Source organism: Eptesicus fuscus, chromosome 2 (genome assembly GCF_027574615.1).
Source record: "Eptesicus fuscus isolate TK198812 chromosome 2, DD_ASM_mEF_20220401, whole genome shotgun sequence".
Taxonomy (NCBI): Eukaryota; Metazoa; Chordata; class Mammalia; order Chiroptera; family Vespertilionidae; genus Eptesicus; species Eptesicus fuscus.
The window spans coordinates 23,390,795-23,409,579 of NC_072474.1; the positions used below are offsets into that span (position 1 = coordinate 23,390,795).

Here is an 18,785-nt window from a genome sequence, read left to right on the forward strand (position 1 = left end):
TTGCAGCTGACATTCTGCTTCCACTGTCTTTGCTGCTGTATAGAAAGTTCTTCTATCCCTGTCCTAAGATGTAGCAGAGAGTTCTAAAGTCTGTATAGCTTCATAGTCTTCATAGCATATTGTGTTTACCCTGCTTTTCTTAGCCAAACACTGACACTGAAGATGTCTAAGTGACTCAGTGTCTGTTTGGATAGAGCCACTCCACTGGCACAAGCACTGCGCTGGGTACCTGGGCTTGGACCCCAGCACTGTGACCTTAGGCAGCCTGGCTTCTCAACGAACACAGTAAAGAACTCCTCTCACCTGTGAATTAGAGGCTGCAGTGGGGCTAACAGGCAGCGCTGAAGTGGCTAAAGTGCGGCTAAGGAGAGGGTTGGGGAGATTGCTGCTGGGAGGGTGGGTAGCCTTCCAGTAGGCCTCCAGGTAGTCGGCAAGGTGCTCACAAGCATCCTCGAGCTGGTTCTCATCCAAGATCACATCAAACAACTCCTGCAGAGGCAAACATGTCAGAGAGCACACTTCTACCAGCCCAGTACTGACTGAGTTTCACAACCCTACCCCAGCCTCATGAAAGGAGGGAGGGAGGGGCTCATGAGCTGCAGTGCTTTGTATGTGCTGTGGCTCATGTGCTCCTTTCCCTTTTCCATCGCTGGCTGTCCTGCTTAGTCAGATTACGTCATTGTTAGAATATTGGATGCTTAACCAGCGGCAATGACCAGGAAGTGAACAGGTGTAATAGTAGTTGTTAAAGGGCATGATGGAAAAGTTGTCTGTCAGTAGTGAAAACAGGAATTGATACTATGGTAGAAAGAGATATAAAAAGAAAATAATACAATCTGACTAGTACAGGAAGAAACCTGTTTTGACATAGACTGAAAAGTTTAACCCTGAAAGTTAATGAGGAAAGATAAGGACATGGAGTTTAGCAGAAGAAACGGAAACCACTGATGATTTGACAAGGCCCAAACTTCAAAAATTGTTTATCATAAATTTTAACTCCAAGCAATCAAAATGGATATAGTCCTAATTTTTGGAGCTTCTGAAATACTTGCACTTAAAAAACAACAACCTAAAAGCCATCTGTAGTCCCCTGGCAGGGTATGTAAAGCATGAATTAGAAGTAGGTCTGTATTCAGATGTCAGAATCTGGGTGACTGTTTAGACATTTATTTTTACAGGGTCTCAAATCAATTTTTCAGAGAGCTATTGAAGAGGCAGCAAGTCAATCCCTATGGTCAGTAGGATTAACCCCAAATAGGTCTATCTTATAGACCAAGTTTTTGAAGTCAACATCTTGTTCATTTAAGATACAAATGAGGTGTTATTTACAAGGTGAGGTGACCTCAGAACTTGCCATAGCTTTTTGTAAGTCATGATCGGGGCAAGTGTTCATGGCAGGAAGTAGGACAGTTCACTTCTTTAGAATGATGCTCACTGCTAAGTGATGAGGATTCTTTCCCCCAACAGGCATGTAACTGTCTGCTTTTTGTTTTTTAATATAATGCCAGGTCTGATCTCTTCCTCTAGATTATAGTGTATATAAAGAGGACTTACTGGAGGACACTGAGACAGTTTATCAGCTGCTACCATCTGGACATTGAGGTGTTTAGCTTGAGATTTTCCTCGAGATTTTATTAACCTTTGTAAAACCTGTAAAAGATAAGATTTTTAAACGGAGGTATATTTGCACTCAGATCAATGACAAGATTCACCACTCCTTTCTCTGGGGACTTTTATATACAGTACAAGTGGCTTATAATAAAACGAGCTATGAAGATTACCTGCAAAATTGATATGTTCACATAAATCTTCAGAGCTTATTCTGAGTCCCTTTTCAAGGCTAGTAGTTATCAAACGTTTTGTCTCATGACCCCTTTGTTTTAAACAGTTCTTGAGAAACCCAAAAAGTATACTTTTTTTATTGACTTCAGAGAGGAAGGGAGAAGGAGAGAGAGAAACATCAACGATGAGAGAATCATTGATGGGCTGCCTCCTGCATACCCTCTACTAAGGATTGAGCCCGGAACCCGAGCATATGCCCTTGACAGGAATCAAACTCGGGACCCTTCAGTCCACAGGCTGAAGCTCTATCCACTGAGCCAAACTGGCTAGGGCCAGAAAGTATCTCTTTCTGTGACCTACTAGAGGCCTGGTGCACGAATTTGTGCACCAGTGGGGCCCCTTGGCCTGGCCTGTGGGGGTCCTGGATTGCAAGAGGGCACAGGCCAGGCCTCGGGACCCCACCAGTGCATGATTGGGGCCAGGGAGGGACTGTGGGAGGGCTCCAGGGCGTGTCTGGCCCATCTCGCCCAGTCCCCATCAGCCAGACCCCAGCAGCAAGCTAACCTACCAGTTGGAGCATATGTGTGAAGGACTCCCTTCCTCCTAAAAATATATAGTTGAGATAAGGAATATTTTAGTAGTCTTTTCAGATAATTGTGGATATTCCTTATAGTGTGGAAACACTAGTTTCTTAGAGACTAGTTGCTATGTGAAACATGAAACAATATCAATGAACTTTTCTTACTCTGATACATAAATTCCATTGGCCTATCTTGGAATTTGAATGGGTCTTTAGCATGCATAATTTGTAGCATCATTCATTGAACATTTGGAAAATAATGGTTCACTGAGTTCTTCAGATCTTCCAAATGTTGACACAATTCATTATACAAGATTAAAACCTATCTGTTAATTATTATTATTGATCTCATTAGAAAAGTCTTTGTCTATTAGGAAGCTGCCAAGCTCTCAAAGGTGGATACAAGTTTTCCAAAACTCAGCCTTTTCTTTGAAACCTTCAGTTTTATCATTGGTAACAAAGGCTATTAGCTGTTTTCTTTGATGTGATACCCAAGTCTGAGTAAGCATAACCTGTCAGTTTTTCTTTCATATAAAAATGGTATGCCATGAAGAAAGTGGCTAGTTAGTTCACAACTCAAATAATCATACCAATGCAGATCCTCAAGATAACTAACCTACTTGGGTATATGCAGCTCTTGTGTACTTCCTATTTCATTACTCAGAATCTACATTATAAAAGGCCAGGGGCTGTCATGACCTAAAGACCAGATGGACAACAGGTCACCAGGAAGTGCATGGAGCACTTCTAGGTCCCTCTTCCACAGCCCACAGGCTCCTATCACAGCAAGGCTGGCGGGCGGGCAGGGCAGTGGGGAGCGGGGCAAGGCAGGCACGGCAAGGTCGTTAGCCTCTGGCCCAGGGCTGGGCCGGAGGCCTAATGACCTTGCTGCTGCCATGGCAGCTGTGAATCAGGCCTGGAGAAAGAGGCAGGGGGCCTGACCAGCAGCCGTCGAGGCTGCTGGTGAGGCCTGGAGAGAGAAGCAGGTCCTGATCCGCAGCTGCCGTGGCAGCTGCAGATCAGGCCCAGAGATAGGCCTGGAGACACTGACTGGCATAGAAATCAACCAATCAGAAACAAATCTGGGTAAACTGCGAGGAGCCAATGGCTGCCTAGGAGGCGGAGCTTTTGACGCTGACTGGCATAGAAACCAATCAGAACCTAATCTGGGTGAAGACCCTAGGGGGCAGATCTTTTGACGCTGACTGGCATAGAAACCAATCAGAACCTAATCTGGGTGAACTGCGAAGGCAGAACCTAAGGTGGGGGCTGAGGAGGGGTTTTAAGGGCAACAGCTGTTTGGTGTAAGGTGTAAGAAAGCTGTTCAATTTTTTAATAACCGGTTTGGCAGTATAGTGCATATGGCTGGCTATCAGTCCAGGTATATATATTATGTATTTTTGTCTGCCAAGAGCATCTCCTCCTGCTGAAAAAGGCTTTTCCCCCCCTTTAAGCAATCGTATCCTATATAATCTATCTATGCTAATAAAAGGGTAATATGCTAATTAGACTGGGTCAACTGGCCATCTCCGGACGTCCAACTTCCTTCCAGACAAAGCCCTGGTGGTGGGGGCTGAGGCTGAGGCAGAGGCAGTTGAGGGCGATCAGGTTGGCAGGGGAGGGCAGTTGGGGGCGATTAGGCTGGCAGGGGAGCAATTAGGGGTGATCAGGAAGGCAGGCAGAGGCAGTTAGGGGCGATCAGGCAGGCAGGCAGGCAGGTGAGCAGTTAGGAGCCAGTCGTCCCAGGTTGTGAGACGGATGTCTGACTGCCAGTTTAGGCCCGATCCCACAGGTATCGGCAGTCAGACATCCCGCAAGGGATCCCCGATTGGAGAGGGTGCAGGCTGCGTTGAGGGGAACCCCTCCACTTCCCCCCGTGCACAAATTTCATGCACCGGGCCTCTAGTATTTAATAAAATTAAGTGAAAGTGGTTATTTGGTTTTTGGTTTTTTTAACTGACTGCTAGTATTGTCTGGTACCCTAATTTTAATTTATGCTTAGACACATGCAGTTTTTTTTGTTTTGTTTTGTTTTTTTTGTTGTGTTTTTTTTTTTTAAATATATTTTATTGATTTTTTACAGAGAGGAAGAGAGAGGGATAGAGAGTTAGAAACATCGATGATAGAGAAACATCAATCAGCTGCCTCTTGCACAACGCCTACTGGGGATGTGCCCGCAACCAAGGTACATGCCCTTGACCGGAATCAAACCTGGGACCTTTCAGTCCGCAGGCCGACGCTCTATCCACTGAGCCAAACCGGTTTCGGCGACACATGCAGTTTTACCTACCATTGCTTTTGCACCATCATCAAAAGTGTGAAAAGGGTGAATGGTGTTTAGTATTATTATGGAAATAGTTTTGACCTTGTGAACTCTCTGAAAGTGTCTTACGACCACCAGGGTTTTACCACACTTTGAGAATCATCTGTTCTAAGCCATGAAACTAATAATCATGCTTGGCTTCTTATCAATCTTAAAAATTGACAAACATCTCTTCAAACTCTCTATGATGGATAAAGACGTAGCCTATTGTAACTGCAAAATAACATAAACATTTTGGCAAACTTGGATTATAGAGCAAACAGCAAGCCTACTTACCTTAGGAGAAGAAATCTTTACATAAACTATAATAGGGGCCAAAGAGGTTTTACTGAGTTGAGCTGGATGATTAATAGTGTCCGCATCAAGAACTACCAGTTGCAATGTTCTTGCAAGTTCAAAAATCCTTTCTATTTCACTCTGAACTTCCGCTGTAAAAGGTTAAGCAGAGATCGATTACTTAAAGCACAATATTTTTAGAGCAAATTGAGATAAAGTAAAATGGTACATGATTTCTTTAACAGGAAGGTACGTAGGTCAGCCATTAGGTTAATATTTATAGGCAATAGAGCTGATAAAAGCCTTTTCTTCATAACACTTTACAAAGTTAGGGAATTCCTCTCTTATCGGCTATAACATTTACTTCCAGTATTAATACTATTTCTGAGAGTCAACATTTTTGGCTCCCTCTGCTGACTTATTTTTTGTGCTGCAAAACTCCACTCTGGGAAATCATGTCTTAACAATGTTATACAATAGAAACTTAAGAGATAACTTTTATGTGTGGTTCTGACCACTTTACACTAGCAACCATCACCAGCTTTCCTCTCACTGCATGGGCTTATCTGTGTTTATCACTTACTTTATGCTTTCTGGATACGATGGAGCCTAGATATTTTTATTAGCAACCTAAAATACAACGTACACTAGTGGAGACATTACTAGTCTCTATAACAAAATTGTCTGGGAACACACTAATCATATTTTCCACCAACAAACGAATGGTCCTGTAACATTCAGGCAGCACTACACAAATATGAGTTATAAAACATACAGAAAACTTATTATAAAACATAAAAATCTATTTGAAAACCAAAAAAAATTCACTCAATTCATCTACTTCTCCAGGATCTCTCCAGAGTCTAAAACAGGACTATCCAATAGAATTTTCTGTCATGATAGAAATACTCTCTATCAACGCTGGCCAGTATCATAGCTGCTAACCACATGTGGCTATTGAGCATCTGAGGTTGTAGCTGGTGTGAACAAGCAACTAAATTTGAAAAATGTAATTTAAAAGTAAATAGCCAGAGAAGCTCCTGTACTAGGCAGCACAGGTCTATGAATCATAATACGTAACTTGTGCTGCCCACTGCAATCATGAAGGGTCAATTCCATGAGACTCTGGACCTACAGAAAAAAATAAGACTCCAGACCTAAAAATCAAAATTAAGCTTTTGGATCTACCAGTTTATAAAAAAACACAGAAAACAGACAATCACATAAATGATTCACATCGGACCCCTATGGAATAAGTGACCCAGTTTCTCCAAGTAAAAAATTACAAGGAAATAAAAACACACACACACGAAAAATAATACAGATTAAGAGACTCAAGGACCTGTGAGCCAATCACAATGGATAGACTTTATTTGGATCCTGACTCAAGAATAGTAATACATACTTTTATAATATGAAAATGAATAAAATATTTATATATAGTCTATATAAAATGACAATTGGGAAATAGGTGGCTGAGTAGAAATATGATTTAGGGATATATTAAGGTAAGATAGTGATTTTATGGTTTAAATAAAGAGCCCCTACTGTTTAGAAATACATAATGAAATATTTACAGATAAAATCATATGATATTTGTGATTTGCTCCAAAATAATCCACAGTTGGGGAGGAAAGGGAGGACTGGAAAGGAAACAATTTTGGCCATGAATAGGTGATAGTTGAAACTGGGTGATGAGTACCTGAAGTCCTGTATACTTTTTACATTCATATTCATTTAAATTACCTCAAATAACAGTTTTAAAAATAAAAATGGTATTCTGTTCATTCCTTTCATAATAATGTTCTAAAACATTACTAATACTATTGTTTAACTCTTCTCTGTTGATCTTTAAATTTTTAAAAAAATATATATATTTTTTATTGATTTCAGAGAAGAAGGGGGAGAGAGAGATAAAAATATCAATGATGAGAGAGAATCACTGATTTGCTGTCTCCTGCACGCCACCCCCCGCCCCCCGCCACGGGGGACCAAGCCCGTAATCCAGGCATGTGCCCTTGACTGGAATCAAACCCGAGACCCTTCAGTCCACAGGCCGACACTCTATCCACTGAGCCAAACCAGCTAAGGTGATCTTTAAATTTTTATTTCAACTATAGCCTAGATTCTTTGTGCCTTATAAATGTTTTCATGGCCACTGACCCCCAGTAATCAAGTTATAATCTAAATTAATACTTATTATAAACATTCATAGAAATTTGATAAGCCCACAGTTAACATCATACTCAGGGGCAAAAAGTTGAAAACCTTTTCTCTAAGATTAGAAACAAGAAAGGAATGCCACTCTTGCCATTTTATTCAACACTAGAGGCCCAGTGCATGAAATTCGTAGGATCTCTAGGCCTGGCTGGCGATCAGGGCCGATCTGTGGGGTGACCGGCAGGGCGATCCAAGCCCCTGCTCGCACCCGCCTTGGCTAGCCTGGTGCCACCTGCTTGCCGGCCCCGCCCCCCACCGCCGGTCGCCTCCCTCTGTGGGGCGACTGGCAGGGTGATTGGGGGAGCCTCTGCTGGCACCTGCCTTGGCTGGTGGCCTGGTGCCGGCCCTGTCCCCCGCTGCCACCGCTGGTCGGGGCCTGTGGGCTGGGGGCAGCTCCTGCGTTGAGCGTCTGTGCCTGGATGGTCAGTGCAAGTCATAGCAACTGGTTGTTCTGCCAGTTGTTCTGCCGGTCGGTCGATTTGCATATTAGGGTTTTATTATATAGGATAGTATTGAAAGTCCTAGCCAGAGCTATTCAGCATACAATTGGAAAGGAAGAAGTAAAACTGTCATTCTTTGCAGATGACATGATACTATATATAGAAAACCCTAAAGACTCTACCAAAAAACTATTAGAACTAATAAATTCAGTAAAGTTCCAGGACATAAAATTAGTATTAAGAAATTGGCCGAAACCGGTTTGGCTCAGTGGATAGAGCGTCGGTCTGCGGACTGGAAGGTCCCAGGTTCGATTCCGGTCAAGGGCATGTACATTGGTTGCGAGCACATCCCCAGGTAGGGGGTGTGCAGGAGGCAGCTGGTCGATGTCTCTCTCTCATCGATGTTTCTAGCTTTCTATCCCTCTCCCTTCATCTCTGTGAAAAAAAAACAAACAAACAAACAAAAAAAAAAGAAATTGGATGCATTTTTACACATTAATACTGAACTATCAGAGAAATTAAGAAAACTCCCATTTACAGTTGCAGCAAAAGCATAAAATAGGAATAAATGTAACCAACGAGGTGAAAGACCTTACACTGAAACCTATGACACTGATGATACTGAAAACACAAATAAATGGAAAGATAGTCTGTGCTTATAGATTAGAAGAATTAGTATTTTTAAAATGTTCATATTACCAAAGCAATCTATAGATTCAGTGCAATCCCTATCAAAATACCAATGGCATTTTTCACAGAAATGGAACAAACAATTCTAAAATTTGTATAGAACCACAAAGACCCTAAAGATAGCCAAAGCAATCTTGAGAAAGAACATAGCTAGAGTCATTATGTTTCCTGATTTTAAACTATATTATAAAACTATAATAATCAAAACAGTGTGGTACTAGCATAAAAAGACTCATAAAATCAATGGAGTAAAATAGCACAGAAACAAAGCCATACATATATAGCCATCTACTTTATGACACAGTAATGAAGACTATACAATGGGGAAAGGACAGTCTTCAATAAATGGTGTTGGAAATACTGGACGGCCACATGCAAAAGAATGAAACTGGACCACTATCTTATACCATACACAAAAATCAACTCGAAAATAAGACCTGTAAACATAAAACTCCTAGAAGAAAACATAAGCGGTAAGCTCCTTAACAGTTTATTTTTGAATTTGACACTAAAATAAAAAAGTGGGACTACATCAAACTAAAAACCTGCACGGCAAAGGAAACCATCAAGAAAATCTGAAATGAAAATACTTGCAAATCATATATCTGATAAGGGGTCAATATCCAAAATTTATAAAGAACTCCTACAACTCAATAGCAAAAAAAAATCTGATTTTAAAATGGGCAGAGGCTCTGAATAGACATTTTTTCAAAGAAGATGTAAGGTGGCCAGTTACCTGAAAAGGTGTTTGACATCACTAATCATCAGGGAAATGCAAATCAAAACCAAAGAAGTTATCACATCATACCTGTCAGAATGAGTATTACAAAAAAGTTAACAAGTGTTGCCCTGGCTGGTATGGCTCAGTTGGTTGGAGTGTCATCCTGTGCACTGAAGGGTCTCAGGTTTGATTCCTGGTCAGGGCACATACCCAGGTTGTGGGTTCAATCCCCAGTCAGAGCATGTACCAGAAGCAACTGATAGATGTTTCTCTCTCACATCGATGTTTCTTTCTCTTCCTCTCCCTCTCCCATCCTTTCTCTCTAAAATCAATTTAAAAAATTCTTGGGTGAGGATTAAAAAAATAAAAATCACTTGGCTGGTGTGGCTCAGTGGTTGAGCATTGACCTATGAACCAGGAAGTCACGGTTAGGTTAGGTTCCTGGTCAGGGGATATACCTGGGTTGCGGGCTCAATCCCCAGTGTGGGGCGTACAGGAGGCAGCTGATCAATGATTCTCTCTCATCTTGATGTTTCTATCTCTCCCTCTTATTTCCTTTCTGAAATCAATAAAAATATATTAGAAGTAAATAAATAAACGTCAACAAGTGTTGGCAAGGATGTAAAGAAAAGGAAACCCTCGTGCACTGTTGATGGGAATGTAAATTGGTGCAGCCAATTCAGTTTTACTGTGGGTATTTGAGTGAAAGGAAAACACTAACTTAACCATGTTCATTGCAGCCAAGACATGGAAATAACCTAAGTGTACATTGATGGAGGAATGGGTAAAGAAAATGTGATATATGTGTATATTTTATATTTAATCTTATTTTGCCATAACAATGAGTGAAATCTTGCCATTTGTAATATGGATGGACTTTAAAGGCATTGTGCTTAGTGAAATAAGTCAGACAGAGAAAAACAAATACTATATATGTGATAAATCTCACCTATATGTGGAACTCAAAATAATAAAAATAAAAACCCAAAACACCGAACTCCTAGATACAGAGACCGGATTGATGGTTGCCAGAGGGAGGGGGTGGGAGGTGAGCAAAATAGGTAAAGGAGGTCCAAAGCCACAAATTTCGAGTTATAAAATAAAGAAATCTGGGGATGTGATGTATAGCATGGTGACTATAGTTAATGTTACTGTATGTATATTTGAAAGTTCCTAAGAGAGTAGATCTTAAAAGTTCTCATCACAAGAAAAAAATGTGTAACGATGTGTGGTGATGGATGGTAACTGGACTTCTTACCATGATCTTTTCACAACATATATATAATCTTTATCTTGTAAACATGAAACTAATGTAATATTATAGGTCAGCTATATTGCAATAAAAAATATTTTGATCACAAAGATTTTCATTATGTGCTCAGTTAATGACAACTTATTCACACAGTCACAGAATTCCACACTTTAAGTATAACTTCATGCCCGGCCTCTGAACCAGGAGATCAGGGTTCGATTCCTGGTGAGGGCACATGCCTGGGTTGCGGGCTAGATCCCCAGTAATGGGTGTGCAGGAGGCAGCTGATCTATGATTCTCTCTCATCATTGATGTTTCTCTCTCTCTCCCTCTCTCTTCCTCTCTAAAATCAATTAAAAAATAATAATAATTTCATGTGTTCAGAGGTTTGAGCACAATTATTTTTTATTGATTATAAATGTAGTATGTGTTCATTAAATAAAATCCAGATAACTGATAAAACAAAATAATTCATTATCTTATATATTCTTAAGTTTTATTAATAATGTCAAGGTAGCCAAAACCGGATTGGCTCAGTGGATAGAGCGTCGGCCTGCGGACTGAAAGGTCCCAGGTTCGATTCCGGTCAAGGGCATGTACCTTGCTTGCGGGCACATCCCCAGTAGGGAGTGTGCAAGAGGCAGCTGATCGATGTTTCTCTCTCATCGATGTTTCTAACTCTCTATCCCTCTCTCTTCCTCTCTGTAATAAAATCAATAAATATAAAAAAAATATATATGTCAAGGTATTAATATATGTATCATATATTAATGTATTCTAGTATTCTTACATGCAAAAATAATGACACTTTTTAAACTATGGGTGAAAATCAGTATTTTTAAAGATTTTAAAATGGCTTTTCAGAATCCCAATGCAACATATTAGTAAATAAACCTTAAGAAAAATGACTAATAAATTTTGAAGAAAATATTTTTAATGTCCGAGTAAAACTGATGTCTTCAAAAATAAATGTATTCCTACTAGGGGTTTTCTTTGACAGAGTACATCATGCTCAGAATTTATTTAAAAAAAAGAATTTAAAGACTTATCTGACATTCATTTCTGAAACTGAAAAGAGGTCCTTTAAGTTGTTCTAACTAGTGCAAGAATGCACACTCAGCAAAGATGAGGCCACTCTTACTCATCTGTCCACATCCTAGTCTCCTATACACACAGGATTAAAACTGGTGCTTCACAATGAACAATTTTTTGTTGTTGATACTTTATGTCCCTGATATCTAAAAGCAGTACTCAGGAACAATCATCATGTCCCACACATGAAAGAAGTTTCAGCAATCAAACAATACTATAGAGGGAGGAGGTGGTTGTTACTTTCATTGTAGCTAGTGTTGGGGACATCTAAGTGGTCAGTTAGGAATTAACCCTTTGCACTCGCTTGCTTTTTTCTTGATTCCTTTATTCGACTCGGGATTTAATTTTTTAAATACCCCAGATTTTACAAAGCACGGCAGTAGAATAAAAAACTGGAGTTTCTTTTCATACAAACTTATTTATTTGGATTTTTTTATATTTCAAATTATTGATACATTCAAAGAGTATAAAAAGAGCTGCTTCCGATGCTAACCGTGTCGAGTCACACTCGACTTCCGAGTGCAAAAGGTTAATAAGACCTTGAGGCAGCCCTTGTATCAGTAATTCCAATGCCATTTTCATAATCACTAAACATAAAGCCCTAATTTTGACAAATGCTTAAAGGAGGAAATCTTAAAGCCCTAAGAACCGATTCCTTTCCCCCAGCCAGTAAGTTCTGCTTCCGTGTGCCCTCTCAGGCACCAACGTGGCTTGGGGCAGAAACTTGGCTTCCTCACTTCACAGAGCTGTGTAATCCTTGGGTAACATGCTGACCTTCTTGGAGTCTAAGTATTTCTGTAAAGTGGAAATGAGGACTAAGTAAACCAACATGCAAAGTACCTATTACAGTGCCTGGCCTATACACATACTGATGTCAAGTATGGCTTTGTACCTACCTTTGTTACACTTATCTGACTGTATTTCAATGATGTGATTAAAAACATTTCCAATAGGCTGTGGACTGACCAAAGACTGGGAACAAGATATAATTACTTGTAAGTCTTCCCTCAGTACAGTACCTGGTACCTAGTTGGCACTCAAAAAGTATGTTGAAGGAGTGAGTCAACTCAATAAGGCGATGAGATGATTTTGTCAACTTAGTGTAGGTAAAAGCTGCTGTTGTAGGAAAAAAGTAATTAAATAAATCTCAAAAAATGTGAATAATGAAGTTGACTACCAAAACATATTTAGATGAAGTAAAGTACTTTCTTTGGGTAGAGATATTCCTAAATCATAAATCCTATAGCTGGGCCATCAGAACGACATCATGGAATAAGTGCGCTGATTTCACAGGACAGCACAGCGTGGTAATGGATAGTCAAAACATGAGATTCATAAGATCAACCAGTCCCATAAATTACACATTTACTTGCGAGCCTAATTTTATAGCCTATTATCAACGCTTCGTTCTCTATATATTATTTGTTTTCTCTTTTCTTAAGACAGATGGTTAAGATAATATGAGTTTATCTATCTTGGAAGTTCACTCTCCTCTGTTATCTGCTCAGTATTCTCTAATTCAGTGTTTGCGGGGACATAACTACCATGAATATTGAGAATCAACTGCATCTTAAGCTCGCCCTCTCTGTTCAGTTCCAGATCTGTATTTACAATTGCCTGCTTGGTATGTGGATGCTCCATAACACTGCAAATTTGACATGTTTACAAATGTAGCCATCACCTTCCTTATCCCCTCCCCAGTCCACTCCCTCAAATAAATATCCCTCACCCTAAACCCTTATCCTCAGAATAACACCATCACTCACCCAGTTTCTCGAAGCAAAAAGCTGAAAACCATCCTGGAGTTTTCTCCTTCATGTTCCCCATTCAACAGACTGGCAAATCCTGACTGATCTCCAGATTTATTTCATTCTCCTTATTCCCTCTGCCACTGTCTTACTTCAGGCCTCTCTCATTCTCTAACTTGAATGATGACAACACCCTCCTAAATGACCGCCCTGTCGAAGTCTTGCCCCACCCCACCCGGCTAATACAGGGATTCTTGTAAGGCACCAATTTTATTGTGTACCTGTATTTCTACACAGAGTGCACTATTTCTGAAGCTGCTTCCACAGAATCCTAATTTTTCCTCACTTCCACTGCCCTGTTCCATTATCTTTTCCACAATGCTGTCAGTGATCCTTCTAAAACACTTCTCTGCTTATGTACAGCTTCCTATCACATCTACATTAAATGGCCTACAAAGTCCTACATGATGAACACATCAGACATGCTCCTGCCTCAGGGCCTTTGCACTTACAGTTTCCTCTGCCCAGAATATTCTTTCCTCGCAAGGCTACAGAATTCACAACATAAATCCTCCTGCCAAAATATCACTCCTCAGAGAGGCCTCCCCTGACATCCCCATATAAAAGCACACCTTCCTCCTCTGTCGCTTGGCCTGCTTCTTCTGGGACTCATCAACCACTGACTGACTATATCTGTCTACATCTACATCTATTAGCTTTGCCATGTCTTCCCTGTGAAACAAGATCTCTGTGAGAGTTAAGACTTAGTGTCCTTCACTTTAATGTCCCTGGCACATACCATAATGTCCAGCATGTGGTTGGTAATCTAGTTTTGTTAAATGGATGAATAAATGCCTAAAATCTACATGGCTCCGTAATGTCTTAAGGATAAGCTCCAAACTTTCAAGTATCTTCTCTGTCCTATCTCTGGTGTCATTTCCCACCTCTTTTTATTTATTTACTAGAGGCCTGGTGCACGAATTCGTGCATGGGGGAGGGTGTGGAGGGAGCCAGGGGAGGTTGGCCGCTGGCCCCAAGGAGGGAGCGGGCCCTCAGCCCCCCCTGGGAAAGGGGCTGCATCCGCCGTCACCCACCCCCAGTTCCCTGTCCCAGCCCAGGGCCCAAAGGCCCCGGCGGGGTCGGGAGAGGAGGTGACAGTCACTGGGCCGGGCGTGGAAGGAACAGATGCCAGACGCAGAAGCCACTGTAGGTTCCCCGCCACCACGCAGTTTCCTGCCTCTCCCCTGCCTCCCTCCCCTCCTTCCCTCGCTGCCGTGTTGCCACTGCGGCGGTGGCTGGCCCCTGGCCCCTGGGGAAGGAAGAGGATGGGAGCCAGACAAACCCTTGTGTCAAGGGCTGACTTTCAATACATCGCAGCGAGGGAGCTGCTCTGTTATGTAGGAAACTGTGACCCAGAAGCAGGTCTCTACAAATGGCTTAGCACCAGGGGCCGATGGGGACCGGGCGGCCGGGGGGAGGGGCCATGGGAGGTTGGCTGTGGGAGTGCACTGACCACCAGGGGGAAGCTCCTGCATTGAGTGTCTGCCCCCTGGTGGTCAGTGTGCATCATAGCGACTGGTCAACTGGTCATTCCGGTCGTTATGGTCGCTTAGGCTTTTATATATAGGGATTTAAAAAAACATTTTTTTTTTAAATTTATTGATTTTAGAGAGAGGGAGGGTGGAAAGAAAAAGGGGGAGAGAGGGTAAAGAGGAGAGGGAGGGCAATTTGTTATTCCACTTACTGATCTTATTGATACATTCGTTGGTTGATTCTTGTATGTGCCCTGACCAGGACTCACAACCTTGGCATATTGGGATGATGCTCTAACTTACTGAGCTACCTAGCCCATCTCTCTCTTTTAAAAACCATTCACTCAACCAAAGTAAAGCATCTATGTTTTTCAGAAGCCTATTGTTTAAAACCCCTTTTCATCCTTCTCCCTTTTTTTCTGGCTAAACCCTATCATGCAAAGCCAGGAATTTTTTGAATCTGTAGACACTGAAGCTCACAGAAGTGATAACAACCACAACCAAAACATTCGTGCTGACAGCCTGTGGAATTTTTAACTCACAACTATCATAACAAATGCCTCCTGCCATGAAATCACTGCGACTGCAGCACTAGCTCCTGGCAGCACGGGTCTCTTTCTTCTCGGCTCTATGACACATGGAATTACCATCTTGTTAGATCTCGTTGGCAGCCTCAGGGAGAAGTGTTGAAATAGCTTAAGTTCATAAGCAGCGCACACTTACCTAAGCTTGACCTTGTATTGGACCTTTCTATTATTGCGTGCTTACTGGGGTTATTTAACACTGAGCGTTTGGCCAGCGAGATGTCAGCGGTGACCCTTGTGATGGATATCCTGTTGGGAAAAAAGTAACATAAGACCCTGAGGTTATTAATTGAATAAAAAGGGACAGAAATCCATGCCTCAAACTCATCTAAGTATGCAATATATATATTATGGCCATATTTTCAAACAAAAAAAGTTAGGGTACTTGCTCAGTCATTATTTTTATCCTGTACCACTTAACTTAGCATTTATTGGTTCTTTACCAAGTGCCAGGCATGTACTAAGCATTATCTCATTACTGGGAATATCTCATTAAATTATCCCCAAAACTCTAGCAATGAGGTTTATTATCATACACTCTTGTTGATGAAGAAAATGCCCCATAGGTAGGTTTTTTCATTCAGGGTTACATATTAACTAAAACTGACGAAGCTGGGATTTGAACCCAGGCTGCTTGAGCCATATTCAGCTCTTGTATTATAGGCCCTCCCGTAAGTAGGGTGCTGTGATTGGCATGAAAATGAGTAAGAACAAGATTAACATGGTCTTTCCTCAGAGAGCTGAGTCTAGTGGCAGAGATCAGCAATAAAGAAGAAAATAAATTAATAAAGTAATTGCAGATTAAGATGACTGCTGTGAAGAGGACACAGAGGGTGTTGTGACAGTAGTTGGGGGGAGGGGTCATTTTGGTTAGGGTAGAAATGAGAACAACAAAATTTGAAAGCTAGAAGGTGCAAATTACTTAGACTGGAGACAGCTGAATATACCAGCCAGCAGTAGGAACAGGTGTGGGAAAAACTAGAAGGGTCACAATACCTTTGAAGAAGGTGAAAGTGAGACTGGAAACAGGAGGTTTGGTTAGAAGTGTTTCAGAGTTAGAGCCCTCCACCTCCCATCTGCTTCATCAAGTCACCAGGTGACCATCCTTTCCCTATGTGCTGGTTTAGTCAGAGGGTCTCTGAGGGGACCCTAGACAGAGTCGAGAAGACATATTATTTGGAAAAGAAAGGATTCTAAAGGGAAGATTTTCCTCTGGGGAATCTGACCTCCAAAGAGGAAAGACCCAAAGATAATGACATTGGTGGTTTTCTACATAGATTGTCCAGTGAGGTTGTCCTAGAAGGAAACAAAGTTGACAAGCTCCACCTATGGGCACAATTTCTAATTGATCATTTCAAGTCCCATTCTTTTTTTTTTTTTTTTTTTTTAAATATATTTTATTGATTTTTTACAGAGAGGAAGGGAGAAGGATAGAGAGTTAGAAGCATTGATGAGAGAGAAGCATCGATCAGCTGCCTCCTGCACACCCCCTACTGGGGATGTGCTCACAACCAAGGTACATGCCCTTGTCCGGGAATCGAACCCGGGACCCTTCAGTCCGCAGGCCGATGCTCTATCCACTGAGCCAAACCGGCTAGGGCTCAAGTCCCATTCTTAAATCTGAGCACAGCAGTATTCACTGGGCATTCTTAGGTAAACCCCTCACATGAGAGACCAAAACAAACAAACAAAACTATTAATAACATTAAAAGTTGGAAGAAATGAGTATAACTATGTACTAGGACAAATACCTATTTCAAAAAAGAAAGAGATTTTGGAAATTAAATATATAACAGTAGAAACAAAAATTCAAAAGAAGAGCTAGCTATTCTGACTAGCTCTTCTTTTCAATTTTTGTTTCTATATACAGAATGGCTATCATCAACAAATCAACAAATGACAAGTGCTGGCAAGGATGTGGAGAAAAAGGAACCCTCGTGCACTGCTGGTGGGAAAATTGTTTTCGTTGCTACTTCTCAACCTGTGGGTCGCGACCCTGCTAGCAGTTCTCAGGTTGAGAACCGCTGCTGTAGAGCCTAAGACCATCGGAAAACACAGATATTTACATTACGATTCAGAACAGTAGCAAAATTACAGTTATGAAGTAGCAACGAAAATAATTTTATGGTTGGGGGTCACCACAACATGAGGAACTGTGTTAAAGGGTCGCGGCATTAGAAAGGTTGAGAACCACTGTATTAGAGGATGTTGTTGCCTGAAATGACAGGGTAAACCCTGAAAGAGACCAAGGGATCTAGGAGAAAGGGCTCCAAAAGAAAAGGTGACAGCAATCCCAAAGACAGTGACAAAGGATGTCCTAGAATGGCGAATGTACACCAGCACAGAGGGCACCCATCCAGATGGCAGCAGCCCACAGCGCTCCCAGACAGAGTCCGAAGGACAAAGGTGAGAGACCACCTGGTGCATCTGAATCTACTGTGAGGAGGTTCAGACAGCTGGGGGAGAATCTGGGCCTGAATTAGTGCCAAGTATATAGAAAAGTAAGCAAGTATAAAAGGTAAAATGATTTACCTCATAGTACCACAAACACATATGAAAGAGTAATCACAGTGCATGACATGGCCCATTGATGTATTATTTACATGGTTACAATACATACGAAAAATGGAGCCAGCCAAAAATACCAACTTAACTGTTAAGAGACTAGAGGATGAGATGTGTATGCAGGTATGTGTGAGAGAGGAGGGCTGTGCATGCGAGCTACAGATTCTTCATGGCGTAGTCAATGGGTAATGATTAAGACTGAAAACTCAAGTAGCAAATTAAGTATATTATTGAGAGGCAAGGAGTAAACACCAAAAAATAGCTAATGCAGTTAACATTGGTTGCCATTGGGATAGCAATGCATTGGGACAATGTGGAAAGGGATTACTGAATTTTGCAAAAAATGTATCTATATGTCATAAAGTCGATCTTTTATGAGTTGGGACCAATTCATGGAGTTTCATATCTACTGTCACCTTCATGATGCAGAATAATTCCCTTTCTCCCCAGGTTCCCCTGGGCTACCCTTCTGTGGTCAATGCTGCCTCTACCCCACCTCTGGGAACCACCGAGCCCTGTGGGTGCTGTGGGCAGGGTCTTCTAGGCAGAGGGAAGAGTGAGCCCGAGGTGCCGGGCATGTACTAGTGCAGCTGAGGGGGACCCAAGCACTGCTGGTGACCAGAATCTGGGTCCTGTGTCTCTAAAGAGGCTGCCGTGCTTGGGCACTATCCAGGGATTACAGTGGTGACAAGACGGGAGCGTCTCAAGCCTGAACCCATTCAGCAGAAGGACAGGGTTTTCTGTAACAACACATCGCTCCCTTTGTCCCCATGCTTTTTCCTTTCTGCACGTGGTGCTGTCCAGTCCGGCGTCCACTGACCTGCTTACGTGACGAGCTGTGTAAGCTGCGTGAGATGGGCCACCACACTATTTCAACTCCTTAACTTATGCTTGGGGAATTGTCATTACTTGAATTTCCACCCGGAAAAAAGACCTTGAAAGTCATAAGGGCAAAATTCTGGGAACAATTCAGTTTAGAG

General features: G+C 41.7%; 1 protein-coding gene and 1 long non-coding RNA gene across 11 annotated transcripts in view; one reads left to right on the plus strand and one right to left on the minus strand.

The window, feature by feature from the left end:
• Positions 1-18,785, plus strand: part of LOC129151369 (uncharacterized) — a 60,063-nt gene that overhangs the window by 5,373 nt on the left and 35,905 nt on the right. Inside the window, exon 3 of one of the 2 annotated variants that reach the window (XR_008558057.1) lies at positions 1,509-1,585. The exons of the other annotated variant lie outside the window; for it this stretch is intronic. This is a non-coding gene — a long non-coding RNA (uncharacterized LOC129151369). Of the gene's footprint in view, positions 1-1,508; positions 1,586-18,785 lie in introns of those variants that run through there. 2 annotated transcript variants of the gene reach the window in all.
• CACNB2 (calcium voltage-gated channel auxiliary subunit beta 2) overlaps positions 1-18,785 on the minus strand; it is a 363,162-nt gene that overhangs the window by 1,730 nt on the left and 342,647 nt on the right. For all 9 annotated transcript variants that reach the window (XM_054725897.1, XM_008148840.3, XM_008148842.3 and 6 more), the window contains 4 exons: positions 15,380-15,489; positions 4,962-5,113; positions 1,555-1,650; positions 304-489 (listed from right to left, as the gene is read on the minus strand). In XM_054725897.1, coding sequence (XP_054581872.1) covers positions 304-489; positions 1,555-1,650; positions 4,962-5,113; positions 15,380-15,489 — 544 coding nt within the window. The remainder of the gene's footprint in view (positions 1-303; positions 490-1,554; positions 1,651-4,961; positions 5,114-15,379; positions 15,490-18,785) is intronic.